We start from the raw sequence: 24,060 nt of genomic DNA, 5'->3' as shown, positions 1-24,060 counted from the left end.
ACACGCATACATAGACACACACACACATACACACATATACACACAAGCTGGGTCAAGTTGGGCTGTTGCTATTTTTAACCCGGCCGCTTGCATGAGGAGCACGAATCACGATGAGCTGCTGCTATCTGTTAGTTATGATTATTGATTATGATTATGATGATTGAACTGGGAGAACTGGGGACAATGGGAGTCAACATTATTCACACTCATCATACAGGTGGGGAAAAAAAGGGTATTTTGTAAGTTTACCCCCTGTGGTGTGTTGGGAGCAGCGGCAGCAAAAAGGACTTGAACAAAAACGACAAACTGATCCCGAAAGCCCAACAACTTAGCAGCACTCGGGTGCTGGAGGACGCTGAACGAACTCCCACCATGGACGACCCCCCCTCCCCACCGAGCTCCTTCTTTAACAGACTCCTCCAGTTCTGAATCCGAAATCCTGAATGGAATGGTTTTTCCTTCCATGGTAAAATGGAGTGAACTTTTTGTAGCGTGCTTGTCTTCTGCTTGTGAAATGGATTCTTCTTTACTGTTAGTGTTTGCATCTGTGGACCCCCCCGGGGGTGATGGCCCAGTGGCCGACAGTAATGTGTCTTGTTTCCGTTGTGTTCTGTTTCGTCTGCAGCCATCCACGAGTTCCCCAGAGATTATTTCACTAATCAGGAGCGCATTGATGGAGCCGTGGGCTTGCACGTCCTCTGTGTGAGTGTCTTCTCAAGCCCTCTATGAATTCCACTAATTGACCAAGCATGTATTTATACACAAGTGTGCTCTAAGACACGCCTAGCATTGCCGCATCCCAGCACACATGATGAACAAGAGGTACTTCATGATACAAGATGTAGTACATACAGTACATACCGTGTAATAATTAAAGCTCGTTGTCAAGACATCGAGCGCCTTTGGTGCGGCATCCCTGTTGGAGAAGACTATAAAACATGAAAAATCTCAATATAAATATGCACCAATGGAAAAACAGCAATGAAATATGAACCAGACTCCTTGTAATGTTCTACGTTTATGCTTTTATTTCCCTCTGGTGAACTTCCAACTACCATCATTGTGTCCTTGCAGGCCGTCTACATGTTCTACGCTCTGGCCTTAGTCTGTGATGACTACTTTGTTCCCTCGCTAGACAAGATATGTGAGGTAATTCCCATTCTCATTTTTTTACAAAAATAGGGTTATGGTCATTGCGTATCATTATACGCAATGATGGCTTCTCAGTGTTGATCGTTCTCTATCATTGTCTCTTCTAGCGTCTTCATCTTAGCGAGGATGTTGCTGGAGCGACCTTCATGGCGGCGGGCAGTTCAGCTCCTGAACTCTTCACCTCCGTCATAGGTGAAAGATACTGACATCTGCTGTCAAACATCAAACATCCAATTCACAATCATTGATACTCTTGTCCCCCGTTTATCACGGGTAGTTGGTTCCACGCCCAACCATGATAAGTCAAGTACAAGTATTGCTTATTCATAAAGGGAATATTTTTTGGAGTTGACAACCTTCTAAATATGCCTTTAAGATTATTAGAGCCCTCCAGACATGAAATGGCACCCCTATACTCACTCTTTCCACGCATTATCCCCAACATAGTAGACATAATAAGAGAAAATGGGACATTTAATATTCTGTGTACAAATGTATGCTCAGCAGTAATACAAACAAAAAAGTAAGACAAAAACCTTAACGACAAAATCATAGTTTTTTTTTACAGACAAAAATCTCCTTTTGTGTGTGGATGAAGGTCCAATGCCTGAGTTTTGATATTTCCTCAACTATAAAGAAGAGAAAGTAATTTGGATGTTTTTTGATTGATATCATAACTTGGATAAATGGCTTGTGGTTTCCAACAAGCGTTGCTTTTATGTCTGATTTGCAGGAGTCTTCATCACTAAAGGGGATGTCGGGGTTGGCACTATTGTGGGCTCGGCGGTCTTCAATATCCTCTGTATTATTGGAGTATGTGGGATATTTGCTGTGCAGGTAAAGTACAATATTTGAACTTGTTGCTTTTCCTTTCAAGGAATCACCTAGATCAGGGGTCTCAAACTCAATTTACCTGGGGGCCACTGGAGCTCGGGTCTGGGCAAGGCTGGGCCGCATCAGGTTTTCAAAAACCCCCCCCAAAAAACGCATTTATTAAAAACAGAAAAATATACAAACTTTTTCAGTGCTTTGGTTCCGATTTTCTAAAATAAAAGCTCTGATAAAACATTCCACTGTTCTCAAATATCTTCATTTTAATTTTTCTGCACAAAATAAGATGAAAAATAAATAAACAAATCAAGATTAAAGAAAATCACTCAATCAGTAATAAATAAATAAAGAAATATGATAATAATAAAAACTTAAGAAAGCACATATAGTTGTTGGGTAGACAAATGATTTTTTTCAGATTAAAATGAACAAAGCATTATTAGAGCCCTGTAGACATGACAAAACACGACTATAGTCACATTTATACTCTTTTTATTTACAACATATTGCGCAACTGCAGGGTCTTGAGACACATGCTAACTCGCAAACTAGAGCGCTAGCGACCTAAACGGTAGCCTTCAAGTTATTTCCTTTCAACTTAAATAGCCAAAAACTTACCACTTCCACACGGATAGGGAGGATAACTATTAACAGTTATTTAACCTTTACATGAACATTAATCAAACGTAATCATTTTTTCTGGGTACATGATACCATACAGCATCCATATCAAACTTGCGCGGGCCGCACTAACATTAAACTTTCATATCAAGGCGGGGGCCTCAAACTAGTGTCCTGCGGGCCACATTTGGCCCGCGGGCCACGTGTTTGAGACCCCTGACCTAGATTGACACTCATGCTATTTTACGGAGTCAAGTGCAGTAGACCCTCGAGCTGGGGGTGAGGTCTTGCCCCGGGTGGAGGGGTTTGAGTGTGTCGGGGTGTTATCCAAGAGGGAGGTCGACAGCAATGTGGTCTCTGTAAAGGACCACTGTGGTGACCATAGAGCTGAGCCAGAGTCCATCTATGTTCCTATCCTCTCCGCTGGTCAGGAGCTTTGGGTCATGACTGAAAGAACGAGATTGTGAATACAAGCGGCCCAAATGCATTTCCTGCCCAAAAGTGGGCTACGTAAAGTTGAAAAGTTTCAGAATTGACATTTTGGTCCTAAGTAGAACTACAAAATGGAAAAATAAGAAATGGGTGTGAGACAAAAACATTTTTGTCAATGAATTGCAAAGACTTGTTCCAGAGTGATAAGCTCACTCCCATGGACCATCCATGTTCCCCTCATCGAAGTCCAAAGGAGAACATTTGGGGGAAGTTGACCAAAATGGGCATCAGCTCAGACAGCGGATGCCCACCACGAAAGGCCCACCATGAAGCCATCATTCCCACGGGCCTCCTGGAATCTCAGGCATCAAGCATTCCCACAGCCATTTTCCATCTGATTAAGACTCTTGGAATTCTTCAACTGGTCTTAAGTTGGGTTAACATTGGGTGGCCTCCAGCATCAAACCATTCCTCCTTTCTTGGAAGTCAAGAAATAAATCTATCTACTTCCACAGATTTATGAAGGACTTGTGATTTACTATAAAATTCTCAATTTGAGGGAAATCATTCCAAAAAACACTGTTTATTGTATAACATAAAAAATGGATAATATCTGTTATTATGAATTGTCACCAGTTGATTTGAGTCTTTTCTCCTGTTTTTTTTTGGACTGCTTCACAAACGGGGCTTCATGGTAGCATTTTTTTGACTGGGATTGAAACCAATACCTAAACGTCGACTTGTATCTGGCTAAGCGCTTATTCCAGACAATTCTAGACAATTCTATATTTCAAATAAGACTTACAGGAGAACAGCAAGGTTATATTTCCACACGTTTCTTTATTCAAGATAAAGCCTTCAACTCTGACCGGGATGTTCAATTGAGCTGTGTCATATGAAGGAGAAATACTTTTTAAAGCTCAAATAACTTGGGACTCTTTTTTTTTTTTGGTTGTAATTACAGTTGCTTCAAATCCCGCCTGTCCCCCGTTGCCGCTTTAATCCCGCAAGCAAGGAAGAAACATACTTGAAAGAATGTTTTTTTCTGTTTAGATTGCATATTATGCAAGAGCCAGTTGATCTTGTTAGCGGTGCACAGAAGTCAGTGCCGCCAAGGGTGTTGTGCTACTCGACATTCATCGAGTGTGGTCATACTCAATGTCCTAATATTGCAGTATTTGATTTACAAAGTAATAAAATATTCACAGTTCACAAGATACTTTTACAGTGGAAGCGTCTCAGTAACCAAAGATGCTAACTGGGGAGGACGCTAACCAGGGATAGCAGAACCTTGGTTAGCGTCCTCCCCCGTTTAAAGTGAAACACACCCATTATTTTCAGCTCTTTATGCAAACAGATATGACAGACATTCAATGTTAATACTTTTATTCCCTCATCTGACGTCTTTGTGTTTTTTAACCAGACCATCCGTCTGTCCTGCTGGCCTCTGCTCAGAGACTCCGTCTACTACACGCTCTCCATCTCCGCTCTTATTGTGGTAATCCATGACTACTTTAAATCATTCACATTAGACAAGTTCATCATTCCATACACCTGCACAATATATCACAATAATGGTCAATTATTGTTGAGACCCTGTTTTGGAAACTTTTGGAAACCATGCTAACCGGGGTGTATGCTAACCAAGGTGCCACTGTATATATACTTTATATATGTTCAAATGATAAGCTTCAAATATTTCTCTCCTTTCTCCCTCATTTCAGTTCATATATGATGAAAAAGTAGTTTGGTAAGTCTCTTTATGTTTATGTTATGGATCATACATATTCACCGCCTTTTTTCATTCACACTTCTAGAAAACTTGATGAAATGAAATGAATTTGATCTCTTGTCTCTTTTTTGTCAGGTGGGAAGCGCTCACCTTAATTCTGATGTACTTCGTCTATATTCTGATCATGAAGTAAGTTCGCTAATACATAGCATACGGAATCAAACAGACCTAAAAGAAACACCAAAGCCTTCTAGAGGCGGTCCTCGTGTTACGACGCGTTCAAAAAGTGGAATAGTAGGGCGGAATAGTTCCGTGCGGATGTGTCGGCAAAGGAATACACTGAGGAAGCATAACGCCGTTTGTTGGTTTTAGTTCTCGTTTTTCCCTTCATTATGTCTCCCAAGCGTAGGCAGGCTTTTCTCTTTGAAGAAAAGGAAAGATGAAATGGAAAATGGAAGACATGGTGTGAATATGAACGTTCAGGAAGTGGACATAATGGACATGGGCTGCATGTCCGGTCCAGGCGTCCCATCATGAGGGATAAACACAGCATCTCTGAACATCTGAAAGGATCTGCTGCCATGAAATGGACAGTGATAACCAAGCAGTGTAGCGGTGTCATGATTGAGACTTAAGCCTGTCTCTCCCTCCTTTGCAACGCCCCTTCCAGTGTGCAAAACAACCACAGGGATAAAAGTAAGGAATTGCGACTGTTTCTCATTGAATCTTTTTCCGTGTGTATTAAAAGGGGGCCTCTGATGCTTTTCCACGGTTCTGACCTATAAATGTAGTTAGAATGTTGGATTCTGGTGTTAAACCATGCCAAGGTTTCAGATCAGGAGGTTTGCACATTTGGAAGTGAGCCCTGAAAGAAGTTGGGGATGGCTCAAAATGCTCGCTTTCAAAAGGCGTGGTAAAACTGCCCCTTTGTGATGTCATAGAGGGGCGGACTCCCTTATAGGGTTCATAGTTAGGAAGCACTTTTTGTCCAATCACAGTGGAGTGGGCGTGCCCAGAGGCGGGCCGCATCAGGTTTCCCCCCCCAAAAAACGCATTTATTAAAAACAGAAAAATATACAAACTTTTTCAGTACTTTGGTTCCAATTTTCTACAATAAAAGCTCTGATAAAACATTCCACTGTTCTCAAATATCTTACATTTTATTTTTCTGCACAAAATAAGATGAAAAATAAATAAACAAATCAAGAATAAAGAAAATCAATCAGTAATAAATAAATAAATATAATAATAATAAAAGGGCAAATAATAAAAACTTAAGAAAGCACATATAGTTGTTGGGTAGACAAATGATTTTTTCAGATTAAAATTAACAAAGCATTATTAGAGCCCTGTAGACATGACAAAACACGACTATAGTCACATTTATACTCTTTTTATTTACAACATATTGCGCAACTGCAGGGTCTTGAGACACATGCTAACTCGCAAACTAGAGAGCTAGCGACCTAAACGGTAGCCTCCAAATTATTTCCTTTAAACTTAAATAGCCCAAAACTTACCACTTCCACACGGATAGGGAGGATAACTATTAACAGTTATTTAACCTTTAACATGAACATGAATCAAATGTAATAATTTTTTCTGGGTACATGATACCATACAGCATCCATATCAAACTTGCGCGGGCCGCACTAACATTAAACTTTCATATCAAGGCGGGGGCCTCAAACTAGTGTCCTGCGGGCCACATTTGGCCCGTGGGCCGCGTGTTTGAGACCCCTGACCTAGAGTATTCTTACGTGTAGGTTCACGTTTTAGTGATGCAGCTTGTTTTCTACAGACTGAACTCCCATGTGGTTGGTTTTTTGGAGAGGAAGAAGAAATACTCATCCAGTGTGAGAAACGGTGCGGCCAATGGCGAGCTTGACGATGGCTCAGATGCTACAGCGGTCCTGCTGAAGAAAGGTTTGAAAGTTTAACTCCATTTGTCATTTCAATATAATATACAGTATTTGCAGTACATGCACCAAGACCCAGGGGTATAGAGGTTGGATGATTGGATGAATTTGCTGTGGAAAGACCTGAAAGCCGAGAGGCCAGTCCGTCAAACGGCTTTGGGATTACCCATTGCAGAGCCAGACGGACAGAGACCGTCCCCGTCTACATCTGACCACACAAACGTAGAGCAATGGACGAGAATCTCCCACAGACGTCCGACAAAAGATGTTATAGCTGCAAAAGGGGACCAATTCCAGATGTTTTTTTCCAATTTCAGTGGGCATCATGGACATCAATACACACATTGATTCCACGTGGTGTGTGTTATTAGGGACTGTAAGGCTTGATAAGGAACAGAGAATTGGATGTTAGACTATTCCGTCTAATCCCATTTCTGGTGTGTCCGTGTGTGTCGTACAGCCAACCACTGCAGGAAGACATCGGTGCTGATGGTCGACGAGTTGCTTTCAGCTTACCCCCACCAGCTGTCCTTCTCGGAGGCCGGCATGAGAATCATGATCACCAGCCACTTCTCCCCGAGAACCCGTCTCACCATGGCCTCTCGGATGCTCATCACTGAGGTAAAACACTCTGAAGCCTCGCTGTTGATTGGGAAATGATGGACCGTATTATGGACCGTAGAGTATCCTTCATGTTGACGCCCCTCAGAGTGGCGGCTAACATAATCGCCATCTGAATCAGACCTCGTCATTCCTTGCTCGTTTACCTCAGACTGTGTGTAGAGACATGAGGAGACTGCCTGATCATTGCACATTTTCTGTTTCATATGATATTATGTCCACTTAAGTAACGTTCCTGTCTTTGGAAGTTTGAAAGGACTTTGCCATGACTTTGTCTTTGCTCGTACGATATGAACTAAATCAGGGGTATCCAAATGTTCTCCACCGAGGGCCACATAGTGACAAATGATATTGATATTTTGGATCTTTTGTAAGGCAACACATGATCATAGGCTAAGAAGTTACCATATATTTAGTCCAAGAATGACCACGGCATATCAGCTTTCTCAGCATCTCGGTGAAATAGCCGATGATTTGTCTCAACCTTTGAATCATTCAACTTTCTTCTTCCATAATTCCCATTAAAATACATACTGCTCAGCAACCAAGAAGTGAAAAGGTTACGGAAGGTTACACACTGAAGGGAATCCCCCCGCCCCCTTCCCAAAGTCGGCCCCTGGTTGGCATCATACTTTCAGGTGCCATTGAATCCAAAAATGTCCATGCTGGTTCAGACGCTTCCATGAAATAGTGGTTGCTGTCACTGCTTTTTACTCTGAAACCTGCCTGTGAAGTTTTGGTGATCTGTCTGTGCTGTCCGCCTGTGGCTGCGCTTCACCTGTGCCCCGAGTAGACCAGGTCGGAGTTGGCGAACTTTCACCACACTTTTGGCGGGCTGTTTTGTCATGAAGTTGTTCCTGCGCCAAGCTAACAATGTGGACTCCTCACCTGGTTCAGTCTACCAAATGACCAAATTGGCTGCACACAGTGGTGCACTGGACCAATTAACCACTGCGTGGGCTGCGCCACGCTGCGCCACAATGTTAGAGCCCTTTGTGTTAATGTTCTTAATGAGTTAACTTTGACAGCCCTACAAAGAATATATCTTATTAATAATCTATCAAATGTATTTTTAGTGTAAGTCCCAGGTCAATAAAGAACAAGAAGAATATGGGCTGACTATATCTTATATCTAAGAATATATCTGTCCCTGACATCAAGCGTGTGTGTTGCAGAGGCAGCGTCTCATCAACACGCGGACTTTGACCAACGGAGACTCAGACGGCCCAGTAAAAGGGGGCAACAGGGGGAACGCGGAAAACGGACTGTCTGGAGTAGAGAGAGGTGTCAGCATGCGAGACCGTGAGACGGGCAACGAGACCGAGAACGAAGACAACGAGAACAATGAGAACGATGAAGAGGAGGAAGAAGAGGATGGAGAAGGACCGTTGGTGCCCTTCCAGTGTCCAGGTAGACTGGATGTATAGAACTGCTTTACCCATAACAATACTGTAGATTTTATATTGTAATGTATTTTATATTGTATTGTATTGGCTTTGGGTCGTGAGCCAAAGAGCAAATGGCGGATACAAGCGGCTGAAATGAGTTTTCTCCGTGGGTCAGTCACCCGGGAGGGGCTCAGAGTAGAGCCGCTCCTCCTTCAGGTGGCTCGGGCATCTAGTCCAGATGCCTCCCGGACGCCCAGCCGGGAAAAGGCCCCCGGGGCAGACATAGGACACGCTGGAGGGATTATGTCTCACAGCTGGCCTGGGAACGCCTTGGTATCCTCCCGGTGGAGCTGGAGGAGGTGGCCGGGGACCGGGGAGTCCGGGCCCGGAGCGGAGAACGTAATGGAGCGGCATTATGTTCTACATGCGTCTTTTGAATGCATTTTTTTTTTGGTTTTAGTTCATTCAGCCATTTTCATGCTAGAAAATGCTTAATTTATATGGACCGCATTTTTCTTGGGAAGGGAACCATCTACTGAGCATGTGCAGACTTAAGGGACGCCCTGTATGTGGTGGGTGTTGCAGCCGGTGCGTTGAACAAGCTGAAGTGGCTGCTGGCCTGGCCTCTGTGTCTGCTGCTCTACTTCACCGTGCCCGACTGCTCCGCACCTCGCTGGGAGAACTGGTTCATGCTGTCCTTCGTCGCCTCAACACTGTGGATCGCCGCCTTCTCCTACGTCATGGTTTGGATGGTGAGAGCTTTCAAAGTCAGATTCGGGATAAGCAATAGAAAAGGGGACTTGTGTCCTGTGATTGACTGACAGCCAGTCCACCCCCCCTCAGGTCACAGTGATTGGCTTCACTCTCGGCATCCCGGACGTCATCATGGGCATCACCTTCCTGGCCGCCGGCACTAGCGTCCCCGATTGTATGGCCAGCCTCATTGTGGCGAGACAAGGTAGACCCACGCGGCGACCACCTTTAAATGCATACCTTTTTCCTCCATTAACGACTCATGGAAATATATGCGGTATTCCCTGGTTTACCGGGCTTCATTGGTTCCAGACCTGACCGTGATAGGCCAATTCATGGTTTTGCAAAAAGAAATACAGTAATAAATCACATGCTTTCATTTTTATGTTATTATTAATTTTAAAAAAAAGTAGTATTTTCAATGAAAAAATGGAATGAAGTAAAAGACAAATACTAGGTGTCCAAAAGATGCATGAAAAACGCGATGCTAAGTAGGCGTACCATTAGTCGCTTAGGGTTGGCGTATATAAGTAAGTCAATATAAGTTGAATTGTCCAGATGGCCGCCACTGCTTTGGACCGTCTAATCGAGCTCAGTCGTGTTTCATGTTTTCAATGCACAGTTTCTGGATTCTGCTCACCATCATGGCGGCCAAACCCGCACCGGGCATAATATGGAAGTGGATGCCGATAGGCAAATGTGTGCAAATAACTCCTTGGTTTATAAACTCACTCATGCAGCTCCGGAGAGCTTCCAATATTAACAGATTTATGTGCGGAAATCTTAAAATCACGCTTCAGATTTTAAGTCAAAGTCAACATTGTGAGAAAACTTGACAGGAAGCAACCAAAGTGATCATGGAAAACTTTCTACCTCTTGCAGCTCCTGCAAAAGGTGGTTTTATTGACAGCTCCTCCACTAAATAGGCAGCACTCTTCTCCTCCACGGAAAGTTGTGTGCAGCAGTGAAATGGCCGCGAGGCTGAACTAACGTTTTGCACCACAGAGCCATGGTTGTCAAAACTGCCCCCCACTCGTTGCAGTGGCTACTGGGGAAAGTGGGGATAGTGGGGTAAGTGACCAAGCGTGGCCCCAGCCCCCCATCTCGTAGTTCCGCTACTGAACCTAGCATGCATTTTTTGGAATTTGTGAGGAAGACAGAGTGGCACGACAATAATCAGTACTCCGTTATGAACAAGTGCAAAAACTTGGCATTACTTATCCAAAATGGAGTGGAAACTCATCCTTTCCTTACGGCAGGGGTCTCAAACTCAATTTACCTGGGGGCCACTGAAGCTAGGGTCTGGGCGAGGCTGGGCCGCATCAGGTTTTCCAAAAAAAACCAACGCATTTATTCAAAACAGAAAAATATACAAACTTTTTCAGTGCTTTGGTTCCAATTTTCTACAATAAAAGCTCTGATAAAACATTCCACTGTTCTCAAATATCGTACTTTTTATTTTTCTGCACAAAATAAGATGAAAAATAAATAAACAAATCAAGAATAAAGAAAATCAATCAATCAGTAATAAATAAATAAATATAATAATAATAATAATAATAATAATAAAACGGCAAATAATAAAAAGTTAAGAAAGCACATATAGTTGTTGGGTAGACAAATGATTTTTTTCAGATTAAAATGAACAAAGCATTATTAGAGCCCTGTAGACATCTATTTATTCTCCACATTATTATTATTATTATTATTTATTATTACTTATCTTCTTTTGTGTCTGTTATTATATGGGAGCCAGGCAACGACATTTCGTTGGCAATTTCACTACTGTGTTTTTGTGCAATGACAATAAAGGGAGTCTATCTATCTATCTATCTATCTATCTATCTATTTATACTCTTTTTTTATTTACAACATATTGCGCAACTGCAGGGTCTTGAGACACATGCTAACTCGCAAACTAGAGAGCTAGCGACGTAAGCGGTAGCCTTCAAGTTATTTCCTTTAAACTTAAATAGCCAAAAACTTACCACTTCCACACGGATAGGGAGGATAACTATTAACAGTTATTTAACCTTTAACATGAACATGAATCAAACGTAATCATTTTTTCTGGGTACATGATACCATACAGCATCCATATCAAACTTGCGCGGGCCTCACTAACATAAAACTTTCATATCAAGGCGGGGGCCTCAAAGTAGTGTCCTGCGGGCCACATTTGGCCCGCGGGCCGCGTGTTTGACACCCCTGCCTTACGGTAATAATCAGAACAATAACATGGGCTACTCTTAGCGGCTGCAACCCATGACCAAACTCAACTTAGACATCACTTCCTGTCCTCCACACATCCGCAACACATTTATTCCGACTATTGATGTCTTAAATGTCTTATTTTCTTTTATTACGTCTGCTGTACTTGGTAACACGGGTGTAAAGGTGACCATTCCAGTAATGTTCAAAAGCTATATTTAAAAGGCTGTCAAGTTTTCTCTGCTGTAACTATGAAAATATTCCATTTGTAAAACAGGAATCGTACTTTGTGGAAATTAATTTATCACAGGTGTGTCTGGAACCAATGAACCACCCCAAACTTTTTACCCAAAAGAAGCGCAACCATGTCAACAAATATATCTACTTATTCTGACGGCCATTCTCCTCATGTGCCAATGTGCACTTATAATATTAATAACAATAACAATGGCTACTTTGGGTTTTGATTTCATTGCCAACAATATTTGGAGTATGCGGAATAACAGAAAATATCAATGTTGACGGGATACTGTGTGCATGGAATGTCAGCCATCTTTCCTCCTCCTTTGAAAAGTGGAAAAGCTCAACGGGGATCCTTTCATCCGTGCTTTCTCTCTCCTCTCATCAAATATTGAAAGAGTTGTGTCTGTCTGGGCGTGCGGAGAGGTGCGCCCCGTCCGTATTTCACCTCCCTTCGCTTTGTGGTCTCCTCCATTTGTTGTTTGTCGGGAACATCGGCCACCAAGCTCATCTTTTGTTGACTCACCTCGGCGCCACCAGCCCCAGCTGTCCTCACTGTCCTCGCCCTCCATTTCCCGTCTTCTGTGCTGGCGTACAACCTCCTCTCTGTTGGTCTGTGCAGGAATGGGTGACATGGCGGTGTCAAACTCCATCGGCAGTAATGTGTTTGACATCTTGGTGGGCCTCGGCCTCCCCTGGGCTCTGAAGACGCTCGCTATTAACTACGGCTCTGATGTAAGCAGCGTCCTACGTGGAATTCGAATGTATCGGGAAAGATTAGCCTTCAAATCAGTTCATGTTCCTGAGGAACCAGGAATCATCTGCCGTCTCCTGGTGTGAACGCAGAGCTTATGAATGTTAATTGCCAATTTGGTTCACCCGCCCCAGTCAATGTCCGTGGCCATGAGAACCAAGCCGGAGAACCAAGAGAAAAGCCACCAAAGCATGAGATGAGAGATGTTCCAATGAGATTCAAACCCGCATTTCCAGACTGTGAGACTGTTGAGCTCACCACTTGTCTACCGTGCAACCTCAACAACCTCGTTTATTGCGTTAACTGCTTCCAGACCCGACCACCATAAGTGAATTCCTGCAAAGTAGGATTTGTTATTTTAAAGGAAAGCATTTAGTTGGAGCCCTCAGGACGTTTTGTCACGTTTACACTCCTGTTAGCCAACATAAGACACATAATGACAGAAAATCAAATCAATAAGTCTCATTGCTGTGAACGTGTTTTGGTGCTAGCCCAGGATTCAGCATTGAGTTTCAGCTTGCTGCAGGTTAAAGCCGCAGCGCTAGCACACGTTGTTGCGATAAAAGCCTCGTGACCGGTATCAAAACATACTTATTATCACAAGGTCTTCTGAATGCCTCATGCAGTAATCCCTCGTTTATCAGGGTTAATCGCTTCAGACCTAACCAGTGAATTTCCAAGAAGTACAATTCCGCTTTAAGTAGTTATAGTAATTTTGTAATTTAGTTAGAACCTAGAAAACTTGTTTATGACCTTCTAAATGAACATTATAAGAGCCATCTAAACATGAAATAGCACCCCTATATTCACATTTACACTTCCACCACCCAATATAGTAGATAGTATAATAAAAGAAAATAAGACATACATTCATTCATTCATTTTCTACCGCTTATCCTCATGGGGGTCGTGGGGGTGCTGGAGCCTATGCTGGAGCCGCTAACCACTTGGTCACCGTGCAGCCAAAATAAGACACATTAAAGTAAAATAAGACATATAGACACATAGACGCACACGTTGGGAGAGTTCCTTGTTATGTTCTACATGGCGTACTGTTGTCTCCTCAATGTAACATTATTGGGGTGGCTTTACTGTATAGGGTTAGGGTTAGACCTGTGGTGTTAGGGTTAGCGCTATGGTGTTAAGGTTAGCGCTATGGTGTTAGGGTTAGGGTTAGCGCTGTGGTGTTAGGGTTAGCGTTGAGGTGTTAGGGTTAGCGCTGAGGTGTTAGGGTTAGCATTGAGGTGTTCGGGTTAGCGCTGTGGTGTTAGGGTTAGCACTGAGGTGTTAGGGTTAGCGTTGAGGTGTTAGGGTTAGCGCTGAGGTGTTAGGGTTAGCATTGAGGTGTTCGGGTTAGCGCTGTGGTGTTAGGGTTAGCACTGAGGTGTTAGGGTTAGCGTTGAGGTGTTAGGGCTAGCGCTGTGGTGTTAGAGTTAGCGCTGAGGGGTTAGGGTTAGTGCTGAGGGGTTAGGGTTAGCACTGAGGGGTTAGGGTTAGTGCTGAGGGGTTAGGGTTAGCGTTGAGGTGTTAGGGTTAGCGCTGTGGTGTTAGGGTTAGGGTTAGCGCTGAGGTGTTAGGGTTAGCGTTGAGGTGTTAGGGTTAGCGTTGAGGTGTTAGGGTTAGCGCTGAGGTGTTAGTGTTAGCGCTGTGGTGTTAGGGTTAGGGTTAGTGCTGAGGTGTTAGGGTTAGCATTGTGGTGTTAGGGTTAGCATTGTGGTGTTAGGGTTCGGGTTAGCATTGTGGTGTTAGGGTTCGGGTTAGCACTGTGGTGTTAGGGTTAGCATTGTGGTGTGAGGGTTAGCGCCGTGGTGTTAGTGTTAGCATTGTGGTGTTAGGGTTAGGGTTAGCGCTGAGGTGTTAGTGTTAGCGCTGTGGTGTTAGGGTTAGCGCTGTGGTGTTATGGTTAGGGTTAGCACTGTGGTGTTAGGGTTAGCACTGTGATGTTATGGTTAGGGTTAGCGCTGAGGTGTTAGGGTTAGCGCTGTGGTGTTATGGTTAGGGTTAGCGCTGTGGTGTTAGTGTTAGCACTGTGGTGTTATGGTTAGGGTTAGCGCTGTGGTGTTAGGGTTAGTGTTAGCGCTGTGGTGTTAGGGTTAGGGTTAGCGCTGTGGTGTTAGGTTTAGGATTAGCGCTGTGGTGTTAGGTTTAGGATTAGCGCTGTGGTGTTAGGGTTAGGGTTAGTGCTGAGGTGTTAGGGTTAGCGCTGTGATGTTAGGGTTAGCGCTGTGGTGTTAGGGTTAGCGCTGTGGTGTTATGATTAGGGTTAGCGCTGAGGTATTCGGGTTAGTGTTAGCGCTGTGGTGTTAGGGTTAGCGCTGTGGTGTTAGGGTTAGGGTTAGCGCTGTGATGTTAGGGTTAGGGTTAGGGTTAGCGCTGTGGTGTTCGGGTTAGGGTTAGCGCTGTGGTGTTAGGGTTAGGGTTAGCGCTGTGGTGTTCGGGTTAGCGCTGTGGTGTTAGGGTTAAGGTTAGCGCTGTGGTGTTATGATTAGGGTTAGCGCTGTGGTGTTAGGGTTAGCACTGTGGTGTTAGGGTTAGCACTGTGATGTTATGGTTAGGGTTAGTGCTGAGGTGTTAGGGTTAGCGCTGTGGTGTTATGGTTAGGGTTAGCGCTGTGGTGTTAGTGTTAGCACTGTGGTGTTATGGTTAGGGTTAGCGCTGTGGTGTTAGGGTTAGTGTTAGCGCTGTGGTGTTAGGGTTAGGGTTAGCGCTGTGGTGTTAGGGTTAGGGTTAGCGCTGTGGTGTTCTATATGCTCATGCAGGAACATCTGGTAGTCTGAGGGCGGGTGGTTCTTTACTGCAGCCGCAGCAGTCAACAACTCCCTCTAGTGGTAGCAGCAATAAATACACTTAGACATGTGTCGTCCAGCACTGACAGATTGCTCTAATACATCACAACCAATTTGGAATACGAGTCTTTGAATGCATCCTCTACATGCCTGACTTTTGTATTTTCCTTCATTTAGCCATCTTCATGCTTCACAAAGCTTATTTTAGGCCAAGAACTAAGAACTTTGACTAATAATATGCTGGATTCAACCATAAAACAGTCATTCCTTTGTTTTTGACAACATTTGAAGCTGAATTTGAAGTGCTGAGCGACAACTGTATCAGTGAAAGGAAGCCGTGGATCAAAACTGGAATCTTCCGTCCTCCATCAAACAGTCGGATCAATCTTGTGCCAATCTTATTGGGGGGGGGGGGGGGGGGGGGTTAGGGTTAGGGTTAGGGTTAGGGTTAGTCCCAACCCTGTAACCTTTTACAGCTACCGTTAATACATTCATGATACATTCATGATAATAATACATGAATTGGAATGTATTTTGAGTATTCGGAACATCACTAAGGGTTTTTTTTTTTACCGTAAGGGAATATTTTTGCCTCATCTTTACTGCTCATAGCAGAAAGCTCTGTTGAATTCCCAATTTCTTCCTTCCGTAATTCAAGTCCATTTCTTTTCTTGCAGATCAAATTAAACAGCAAAGGGCTGATTTTTTCTGTCGGGCTCCTGTTGGCGTCTGTGTTTCTGACGGTGAGAATCCTTTCATTACCCGACTCCGTGTGGAACCTTGGTCAGTCTTATTATTCCATAAAGTGGAAGATGCAGTCTGTTGCCTTTTGCTTTGACTGACATCAACATTATGGATCATAAGCCTGCTTTTGCTGGACTGGGGCAGGAGTGGGAAACAGTTTGAAGTCTGCACTTTTAAGGTGAGTTGAAAGGAAACGTGGTCAACTCCCCCGACCTCACAAGGTCAACGATTCCCGAGGTTAAACGAAGCACATCTACCAGGAAAGGAGAAATGATGGGTGGTTTAGGGAGCGTTTGGGTATCGATCGTGGCGATGTCTATCACAACTTCTTTCTGTTTTGGGACATTGTCTCTGATAGTGTGCGTTTGTGTGTTTGTGTGTGGTTGTCCAGGTCATGGGAGTTCACCTCAACAAGTGGACTCTGGACCGACGTCTCGGCCTCACGTGTCTTCTCCTCTACGCCGTCTTCTTGTGCTTCTCCTGCCTCATCGAGTACAACATCTTCATCTTCGTCAACTTGCCAACCTGCAGGGATGACTGACACACAAACAAACACACACACACACACGCACACGCACACAATAGATGGGTGGTGTCTGACACCAGGATTGTAAATGTAATTCATTACCAGGAAGACTGATGTGCAAATATTCACCCACTTTGATTTATTCCTCATACTTACGTAGTAGTACTGCAGTACTATGTGTTATCAGTGCAATATGGCGCTCCGCTGGTCTGTGTCCACCAGCGTAGATGAGGACTGTGGGGAACCGTCACAGGACGACAGGCGCAAGAGGGCTTTTATTGTGAAAGCTTCACTGGCTGCTACATTTATATTGACACAAAATATAAGACCAGGGGTAGCCATTTATTCAACTAGTACTAAAATACGTCAGACTCTTCCGTAGCCTTTTGAAAGCTAACAAGCCTGATAGCAATATTTTCCTAGCGTGTTGTATGAATTCACGTCATTATGGAACCCATGTTGCAATGAGAAAGCCGCTTTAGTTAGTCCACTGCTTGGTGAACAGCTAGAGAAAGAGCGTTCAGGACACGCTGCCATTTTGAGGAAGCCATGTCCCGGATTAGTCACGTGACTGTCAAATGAAGCCCCCCCCCCCATTTGAAAACACTGGAAGTTCGGCCTGTAACGATAACAAATTTTGCAAATTGTGCTAAACATTTATTTTTTTCATTCGCTGTCATGAGAAGTGTCATTCACATTTGAACCACTAGATTGGGGGTGGGCAAATATTTGGACTCGTGGGTCACATTGAGTTAGCAAAATTGTCCCGGGGGCCAGAACATATATTTAAACACACACTATTTTATGCTCCTAATTTTCCTTGAATTATTTGTCTAATGTTATCTGTAAAACTACAAAAGTCCAAATATATTTCAAACTAAAATATTCCCCCAATTGCCCCCCCTTTGCTTCTGTGCCTTTGTTCATGTTAGCGCATGCAGCCTCACGAGGCTAACTGCTAACGCCCTGTATCCACTCACTAGTGGCCCCATGGAAATTTATCAAGGGCGTCGTCATTTGTATTGAATTTTTTTTTTCAATGGTTCAGTGAATGGATTTGGCGATTATGGCGACAGGCCTCCTGAAAGCATCACCATGGCTTCCTCATTATGGGATGATATATGTCTCATATATATTTACTGTACGTGCTACGTTTAGCACTGGAATAACATTTGCAGAAATTCCTTCCAATAATAATATCCAAACAGGGCATTATTATTATTATTATTATTATTATTATTATTATTATTATTATTATTATTATTATTATTATTATTATTATTATTATTATTATTATTATTTGTGTTCGTGTCACAGCTGCTGTAGCCACGATGTTTTTATTTCAAATGACTGTTGGCTTTAGGGTGATCTGGCTGTTCCCTTTGTAAATAGTTTTGTGTAAATAGTCCTGGTGTATAATTTATTTATTTATTTTTATTTATTTATAAAGCGGCTTTATTTCTGGTGTCAGGAAGGCCAAAAATCTCCTCTTGAGGTCAGAAAGACCTCTGCAGATGTTTTATGGGCTTTTGTTTTTTTTGAATGATTTTCATATGACGGATAAGTCCAAAGCGGTTCAAAGCTGTCCAAACGAAAGCACGTTGGGAGGATCTTTGTGGTCTTTCCGTAACCACGCTGATTATAAGGATGTCTTTCCTTGTAAGATGAAGCAGTTTTCATGGCGTAGAGCGACACCAGGATGGCATCGGCGAGCCAAGTACGGAACTAAATGGACTAAATGCTGTTTGTCATTTGACGTCTTTGCTGGACGTCCCACCTGAAGATGTCATAGGCAGGACTTTTGATCAGTCCAGGAACGTAGTATTTTCTATCACCTGTAGATTTGTCCAGATTTAGTAGGTTTGTGCTACACCAATATTTCTACTGGTTTTTAGAGCATGTACAAAGTACAAAGTAGTTCATCTCCGTTAAGTGGTGCAGAATTTCTACTTCTTCCAAACTCTTGCACAGGATTCTTACGCAACGTTTGTAACTTTCAAAAACATGTTATGTTCTTCTCCCTGCCGTCTTTGTTCCATGGAAAGTACATTTCCATGGCCTGTCGTCAGGTTACGTGTCTGACAATTGGGTTTGGCTTCTTATTGTCCATTCTGTTTGTCGCTTTTATGGACGGAATTCTTGAACAAGATCAAGCGGTGGATTGGTGCGCCGTCTGCGATGGATTGGTGCGCCGTCTGCAGTGAAGCCGACCCTGCATTGGGAGAGAGAGTTGAGCCCAAAGGGAACGCTCTCAATTTAGCAGTTGATGGACATTCCTACCCTCACCTTTGGTCATGAGCTTTGGGTAGTGACCCAAAGGACAAGATCCAGTTTTTCCGTAGGGTGGCCGGGCTATCCCTTTCGTGATAAATTCCACATTGAGATGAGGCAGGGGAGGGGGCTCTGGCTTCTGGTCAGAACCAACAGGGGATCAGGACACGATGACTATGGGCTCTAGTTTTGTGTCGCAGGGTGGCGGAGCGAGGTGCACCCCACACAGTGGTATTTTGGTCCAGCACAGCCAATTTGGTAGACTGGACTGCGCCAAGATGGGCGTAACGGCGCACCAGTGGAGGCGCTGACCTGGTCTATTCTTGGCGCAGGCGAAGCACAGCCAATTCAGGGGCGAACAACACCCCCCTAAATAAGCGTCTTACCCCCCAAATCCACATTTCAGAAGTGAAAACTTCAGATTGCTCCACTCAGCGCTCGTCTCCGGGGTTCTGCTTCTTCACACGGCAGATGGCCTCCCTCTCCGTCCCCTTGGTAACCATCCACTCACAAATGAGAGGCGTTCATTTGATTGGTTAAGATTACCGTCTCGCTCCTTCCCTCGGTGGGGCAGATGGAGAGCTGCGCCAGACTGCGCTGCTCCCGAAAAGTGTGCTGGCCACACCCAACTGGCCTGGAAACACGGCTCCTCCGCATTGAGAAACGAAGGTGGCTCAGGCATCTGGTCAGGATGCCTCCTGGACGCCTTCCTGGGGAGGTGGTCAAGGTACGTCCAACTGATTGGGTGACATTGACGAAGATCCAAGACACGTTGGAGAGACTCTCAACTGGCCAAACGAGGTGGCTCGTGCATCTGGTCAGGATGCCTCCCGGACGTCTCAGGGTCTTCCCAGAGCAGTGCCCTGCATATCTCTGTTTGGAGAGACTATGTCTCTCAACTGGCATGGGGACTCTGCTGCTCTGCATTGAGAGGAGCCAGATGATGTCATCAGGATGCCTCCCTAGGGAGGCGTTCAGGGCACATTGGACTGGTTTGCGGGCCTTGGTGAAGACACTATGGAGAGACCATGTCTCTCAACCGGCCTGGGGACGCTGCCCCTCTGCATTGAGAGGAGGCGTATGAGGTGGCAGGAGCATCTGGTCAGGATGCCTCCCCAGGGAGGTGTTCAGTACATGTCCGCATGTCGGTAGGAGACTTCAGGGAAGACCCAGGACCCTTTGACCCTTTCCGCCAGGAGGAGCTGGATAAAGTCGCTTGGTAGAGGGAAGTCTGGGCTTCCCTGCTTAGTCTGATGCTCCCGTCAACCAACCCCGAAGAAGCTGAATGGATGGATGATTTTTTTCCCCCATTAATACATACACGTTGGACGAAAGCCGGGTTTAAAGTTTGATATCATGCAATAATCATAAATGTACCAATATGTAAATATCACTCTTGGAAAGACAAATAGTTAATACCAGGATTGTTGGTGAGCAGGACTTTCATTTTGTCTCATTTTGATCATGATGGCTCCATAAAAAATGTCCACAGTTATTGTTATTATTATTAATGATATATATTTTTATGAATAATTCTTTACTTTTTTTTAAATGATTAATTTCATTCAACTTGTTGATATAATGTTTGTATATAATGTATATTTTATTTCTTCTTTAACTACAACAAAAAGACAACGGTATGCGCTACTGCTTCAACAGAGCAGTGTGTTGCCTTTGTGTGTCCACGGTTTGTATGGTATGTCTTTCTACCGATGGTCCTGGCAGGTCCCCCTACCAAACCATTCAGGTTCCATTGCTCCTTTGTTTTGGCGATGTTCATGAGCAGGAGAACCCACGCTTGCGCTGCTACGGTTCATGTAGAAATACACACCTGACTGGTTTATAGGAACCCAAATATTACATCTGGCATTCTAGCAAATATCCTTTTGGCGAATCCAAGTTGGTTGACGGGAGTCCACTCCTGGTCTGCTTCCCACAGCAGAGGTCCACAGATGTGGACAGCAAGAATAAATGACAATATATTTTTCTAAAGCAGGGGTCTCAAACTCAATTTACCTGGGGGCCACTGGAGGCTAGGGTCTGGGCAAGGATGGACTGCATCAGGTTTTCCAAATAAAAAAAAAAACGCATTTATTAAAAACAGAAAAATATACTAACTTTTTCAGTGCTTTGGTTCCGATTTTCTACAATAAAAGCTCTGATAAAACATTCCACTGTTCTCAAATATCTTAATTTTTATTTTTCTGCACAAAATAAGATGAAAAATAAACAAATCAAGAATAAAGAAAATCACTCAGTAATAAATAAATATAATAATAATAATAATAATAAAACGGCAAATAATAAAAACTTAAGAAACCACATATAGTTGGTGGGTATTTTTTTCAGATTAAAATGAACAAAGCATTATTAGAGCCCTGTAGACATGACAAAACACGACTATAGTCACATTTGTACTCTTTTTATTTACAACATATTGCGCAACTGCAGGGTCTTGAGACACATGCTAACTCGCAAACTGGAGAGCTAGCGACCTAAACGGTAGCCTTCAAGTTATTTCCTTTCAACTTAAATAGCCAAAAACTTACCACTTCCACACGGATAGGGAGGATAACTATTAACAGTTATTTAACCTTTAACATGAACATTAATTAAACGTAATAATTTTTTCTGGGTACATGATACCATACAGCATCCATATCAAACTTGCACGGGCCACACTAACATTAAACTTTCATATCAAGGCGGGGGCCTCAAAGTACTGTCCTGCGGGCCGCGTATTTGGGACCCCTGTTCTAAAGCATTTATCAATGAGTCACAGATAAAAATCGTCAATGAAAAAATGTTTGCAGAAATCAGCCATCCCTAGTCTGATATGGCAATAATCCGGTACTTGTATCGGTGTTATCATTCATAGTTCTATGATGCACTTTACCATCTAGGAAATTGTTGAACAGATGATTTGAAGTTTCACTGCTGCTATTCTTGACGTGTCCATCGAACCCAAATCATTTTTGTTGAAGCAATGAAAATATGTCCGATGTATGATATGTACATAACATGGCTAAATGGATAATATATTTGGTCTCAATCTGGATATTTGTTGACCATATTTTCATAGATTCTAGACCCTTTTGTTTTGATGTATTGTTGGCATGGAGATATTCATATTCATGTCTTTGGATGAGCGTCAGGCTTTACCGACGCTGGCTTTGAAGGCTGCATGTTTGCTTGACTGGACTGTCAGAGTTTGCAGACCGTACCAAATTCCTCTTTGTGTTTAGATGTTTCCAATGTCATTTTAGAGGTCATTTTGCTACCGGAGCATTAATAAAGATGTCTTTACTACGAGTAACACAACATGTGGAACATTTTATTTGTGTGTGTGGGTTCTCTCTGGGTACTCCGCTTTCATCTCACATTGCGTCCCAAACATTACGCTACTTGGCAACTCTCCCCCAAAGACAGCTGAGATAGGCTCCAGCATACCACCGTAACCCTGAAGTAACAAATTTCCTCCACATTCCAAAAACATGCTAGATTAATTGGCCACTCCAAATTGTCCATAGGTATGAATGTGAGTGTGAATGGTTGTTTGTCTATATGTGCCCTGGGATTGGCTGGCCAGCAGCCTATCCCAGCAACCCCGCCACCCTCGTGAGGATAAGCGGTAGAAAATGAATGAATGATTATTTGTAGTACTACTACTAGTAGTAGTAGGCTAGTATTAGCCTGCTTATTGGCTTGCTTATTAGCCTGCTTTTGCCCTATTATATACAATTTGTCAGAGATTTAAGCTTTAAGGTTTAAAGCTCCGGCCTTAAAGGGCCATCCTTAGAGTGCCAGCCTGAAAGGGCCAGCCTGAAAGGGCCAGCCTTAAAGCGCCAGCCTTAAAGCGCCAGCCTTAAAGGGCCAGCCTTAAAGCTCCAACTTTAAAGGGCCAGGCTTAGAGGGCCAGCCTTAGAGGGCCAGCCTTAGGGGGGCCAGCCTTAAGGGCCAGCTTTAAAGGGCCAGCCTTAAAGGGCAGGCCTTAAAAGGCCAGCCTTAGAGGGCCAGCCTTAGAGGGCCATCCTTAGAGTGCCATCCTTATAGGCCAGCCTGAAAGGGCCAGCCTTAAAGGGCGAGCCTTAAAGGGCCAGCCTTAAAGCGCCAGCCTTAAAGGGCCAGCCTTAAAGCGCCAACCTTAAAGGGCCAGCCATAGAGGGCCAGCCTTAGAGGGCCAGCCTTAGAGGGCCAGCCTTAGGGGGGCAGCCTTAGGGGGCCGGCCTTAAAGGGCCAGCCTTAAGGGGCCGGCCTTAAAGGCCAGCCTTAAAGGGCCGGCCTTAAAGGGCCGGCCTTAAAGGGCCAGCCTTAAAGCACCAGCCTTAGAGGGCCAGCCTTAGAGGGCCATCCTTAGAGGGTCAGCCTTAAAGGGCCAGCCATTAAGGGCCAGCCTTAAAGGGCCAGCCTTAAAGCTCCAGCCTTAGAGGGCCAGCCTTAGAGGGCCATCCTTAGAGGGTCAGCCTTAAAGGGCCAGCCTTAAAGGGCCAGCCTTAAAGGGTCAGCCTTAAAGGGTCAGCCTTAAAGGGCCAGCCTTAAAGGGCCAGCCTTAAAGGGCCATCTTTAAAGCTCCAGCCTTGGAGGGCCAGCCTTGGAGAGCCAGTCTTAAAGGCCAGCCTTAAAGGACCAGCCTTAAAGGACCAGCCTTAAAGGGCCAGGCTTCAAGGGCCAGCCTTCAAGGGCCAGCCTTAAAGGGCCAGCCTTAGAGGGCCAGCCTTAGAGGGCCTCCCTTAAAGGGCCAGCCTTAAAGGGCCAGCCTTAAAGCTCCAGCCTTAAAGGGCCATCCTTAGAGGGCCATCCTTAGAGGGCCATCCTTAGAGGGCCATCCTTAGAGGACCAGCCTTAAAGGGCCAGCCTTAAAGGCCATCCTTAAAGGGCCAGCCTTAAAGGGCCAGCGTTAAAGCGCCAGCCTTAAAGCGCCAGCCTTAGAGGGCCAGCCTTAGAGGGCCAGCCTTAAAGGGCCAGCCTTAAAGGGCCAGCGTTAAAGCACCAGTCTTAGAGGGCCAGCCTTAGAGGGCCAGCCTTAAAGGGCCAGCCTTAAAGCGCCAGCCTTAAAGCGCCAGCCTTAGAGGGCCAGCC

General features: G+C 44.2%; 2 protein-coding genes across 3 annotated transcripts in view; one reads left to right on the top strand and one right to left on the bottom strand.

Moving 5' to 3' along the window:
- The window catches only part of LOC131132041 (sodium/potassium/calcium exchanger 3-like), a 49,232-nt gene extending 26,554 nt beyond the window's left edge, over window positions 1-22,678 (top strand). Inside the window, exons 3-17 of one of the 2 annotated variants that reach the window (XM_058077217.1) lie at window positions 626-702; window positions 1,075-1,149; window positions 1,260-1,344; window positions 1,886-1,989; window positions 4,460-4,534; window positions 4,761-4,786; window positions 4,904-4,957; window positions 6,570-6,694; window positions 7,148-7,308; window positions 8,484-8,718; window positions 9,282-9,448; window positions 9,540-9,654; window positions 12,523-12,635; window positions 16,118-16,183; window positions 16,576-22,673. In XM_058077217.1, the coding sequence (XP_057933200.1) occupies window positions 626-702; window positions 1,075-1,149; window positions 1,260-1,344; window positions 1,886-1,989; window positions 4,460-4,534; window positions 4,761-4,786; window positions 4,904-4,957; window positions 6,570-6,694; window positions 7,148-7,308; window positions 8,484-8,718; window positions 9,282-9,448; window positions 9,540-9,654; window positions 12,523-12,635; window positions 16,118-16,183; window positions 16,576-16,725 (1,628 nt within the window). In that variant the 3' untranslated portion in view covers window positions 16,726-22,673. Of the gene's footprint in view, window positions 1-625; window positions 703-1,074; window positions 1,150-1,259; window positions 1,345-1,885; window positions 1,990-4,459; window positions 4,535-4,760; window positions 4,787-4,903; window positions 4,958-6,569; window positions 6,695-7,147; window positions 7,309-8,483; window positions 8,719-9,281; window positions 9,449-9,539; window positions 9,655-12,522; window positions 12,636-16,117; window positions 16,184-16,575 lie in introns of both variants that reach the window. The other variant, XM_058077218.1, reaches the window with a different exon arrangement.
- ncapd3 (non-SMC condensin II complex, subunit D3) overlaps window positions 1-24,060 on the bottom strand; it is a 154,408-nt gene that overhangs the window by 103,039 nt on the left and 27,309 nt on the right. The window lies entirely within an intron of this gene.

The sequence above is a fragment of the Doryrhamphus excisus genome, chromosome 7, assembly GCF_030265055.1.
Source record: "Doryrhamphus excisus isolate RoL2022-K1 chromosome 7, RoL_Dexc_1.0, whole genome shotgun sequence".
Classification (NCBI taxonomy): domain Eukaryota; kingdom Metazoa; phylum Chordata; class Actinopteri; order Syngnathiformes; family Syngnathidae; genus Doryrhamphus; species Doryrhamphus excisus.
The sequence above is the reverse complement of the archived record's forward strand: the minus strand, read 5'-3'. Positions and strand labels throughout refer to the sequence as shown.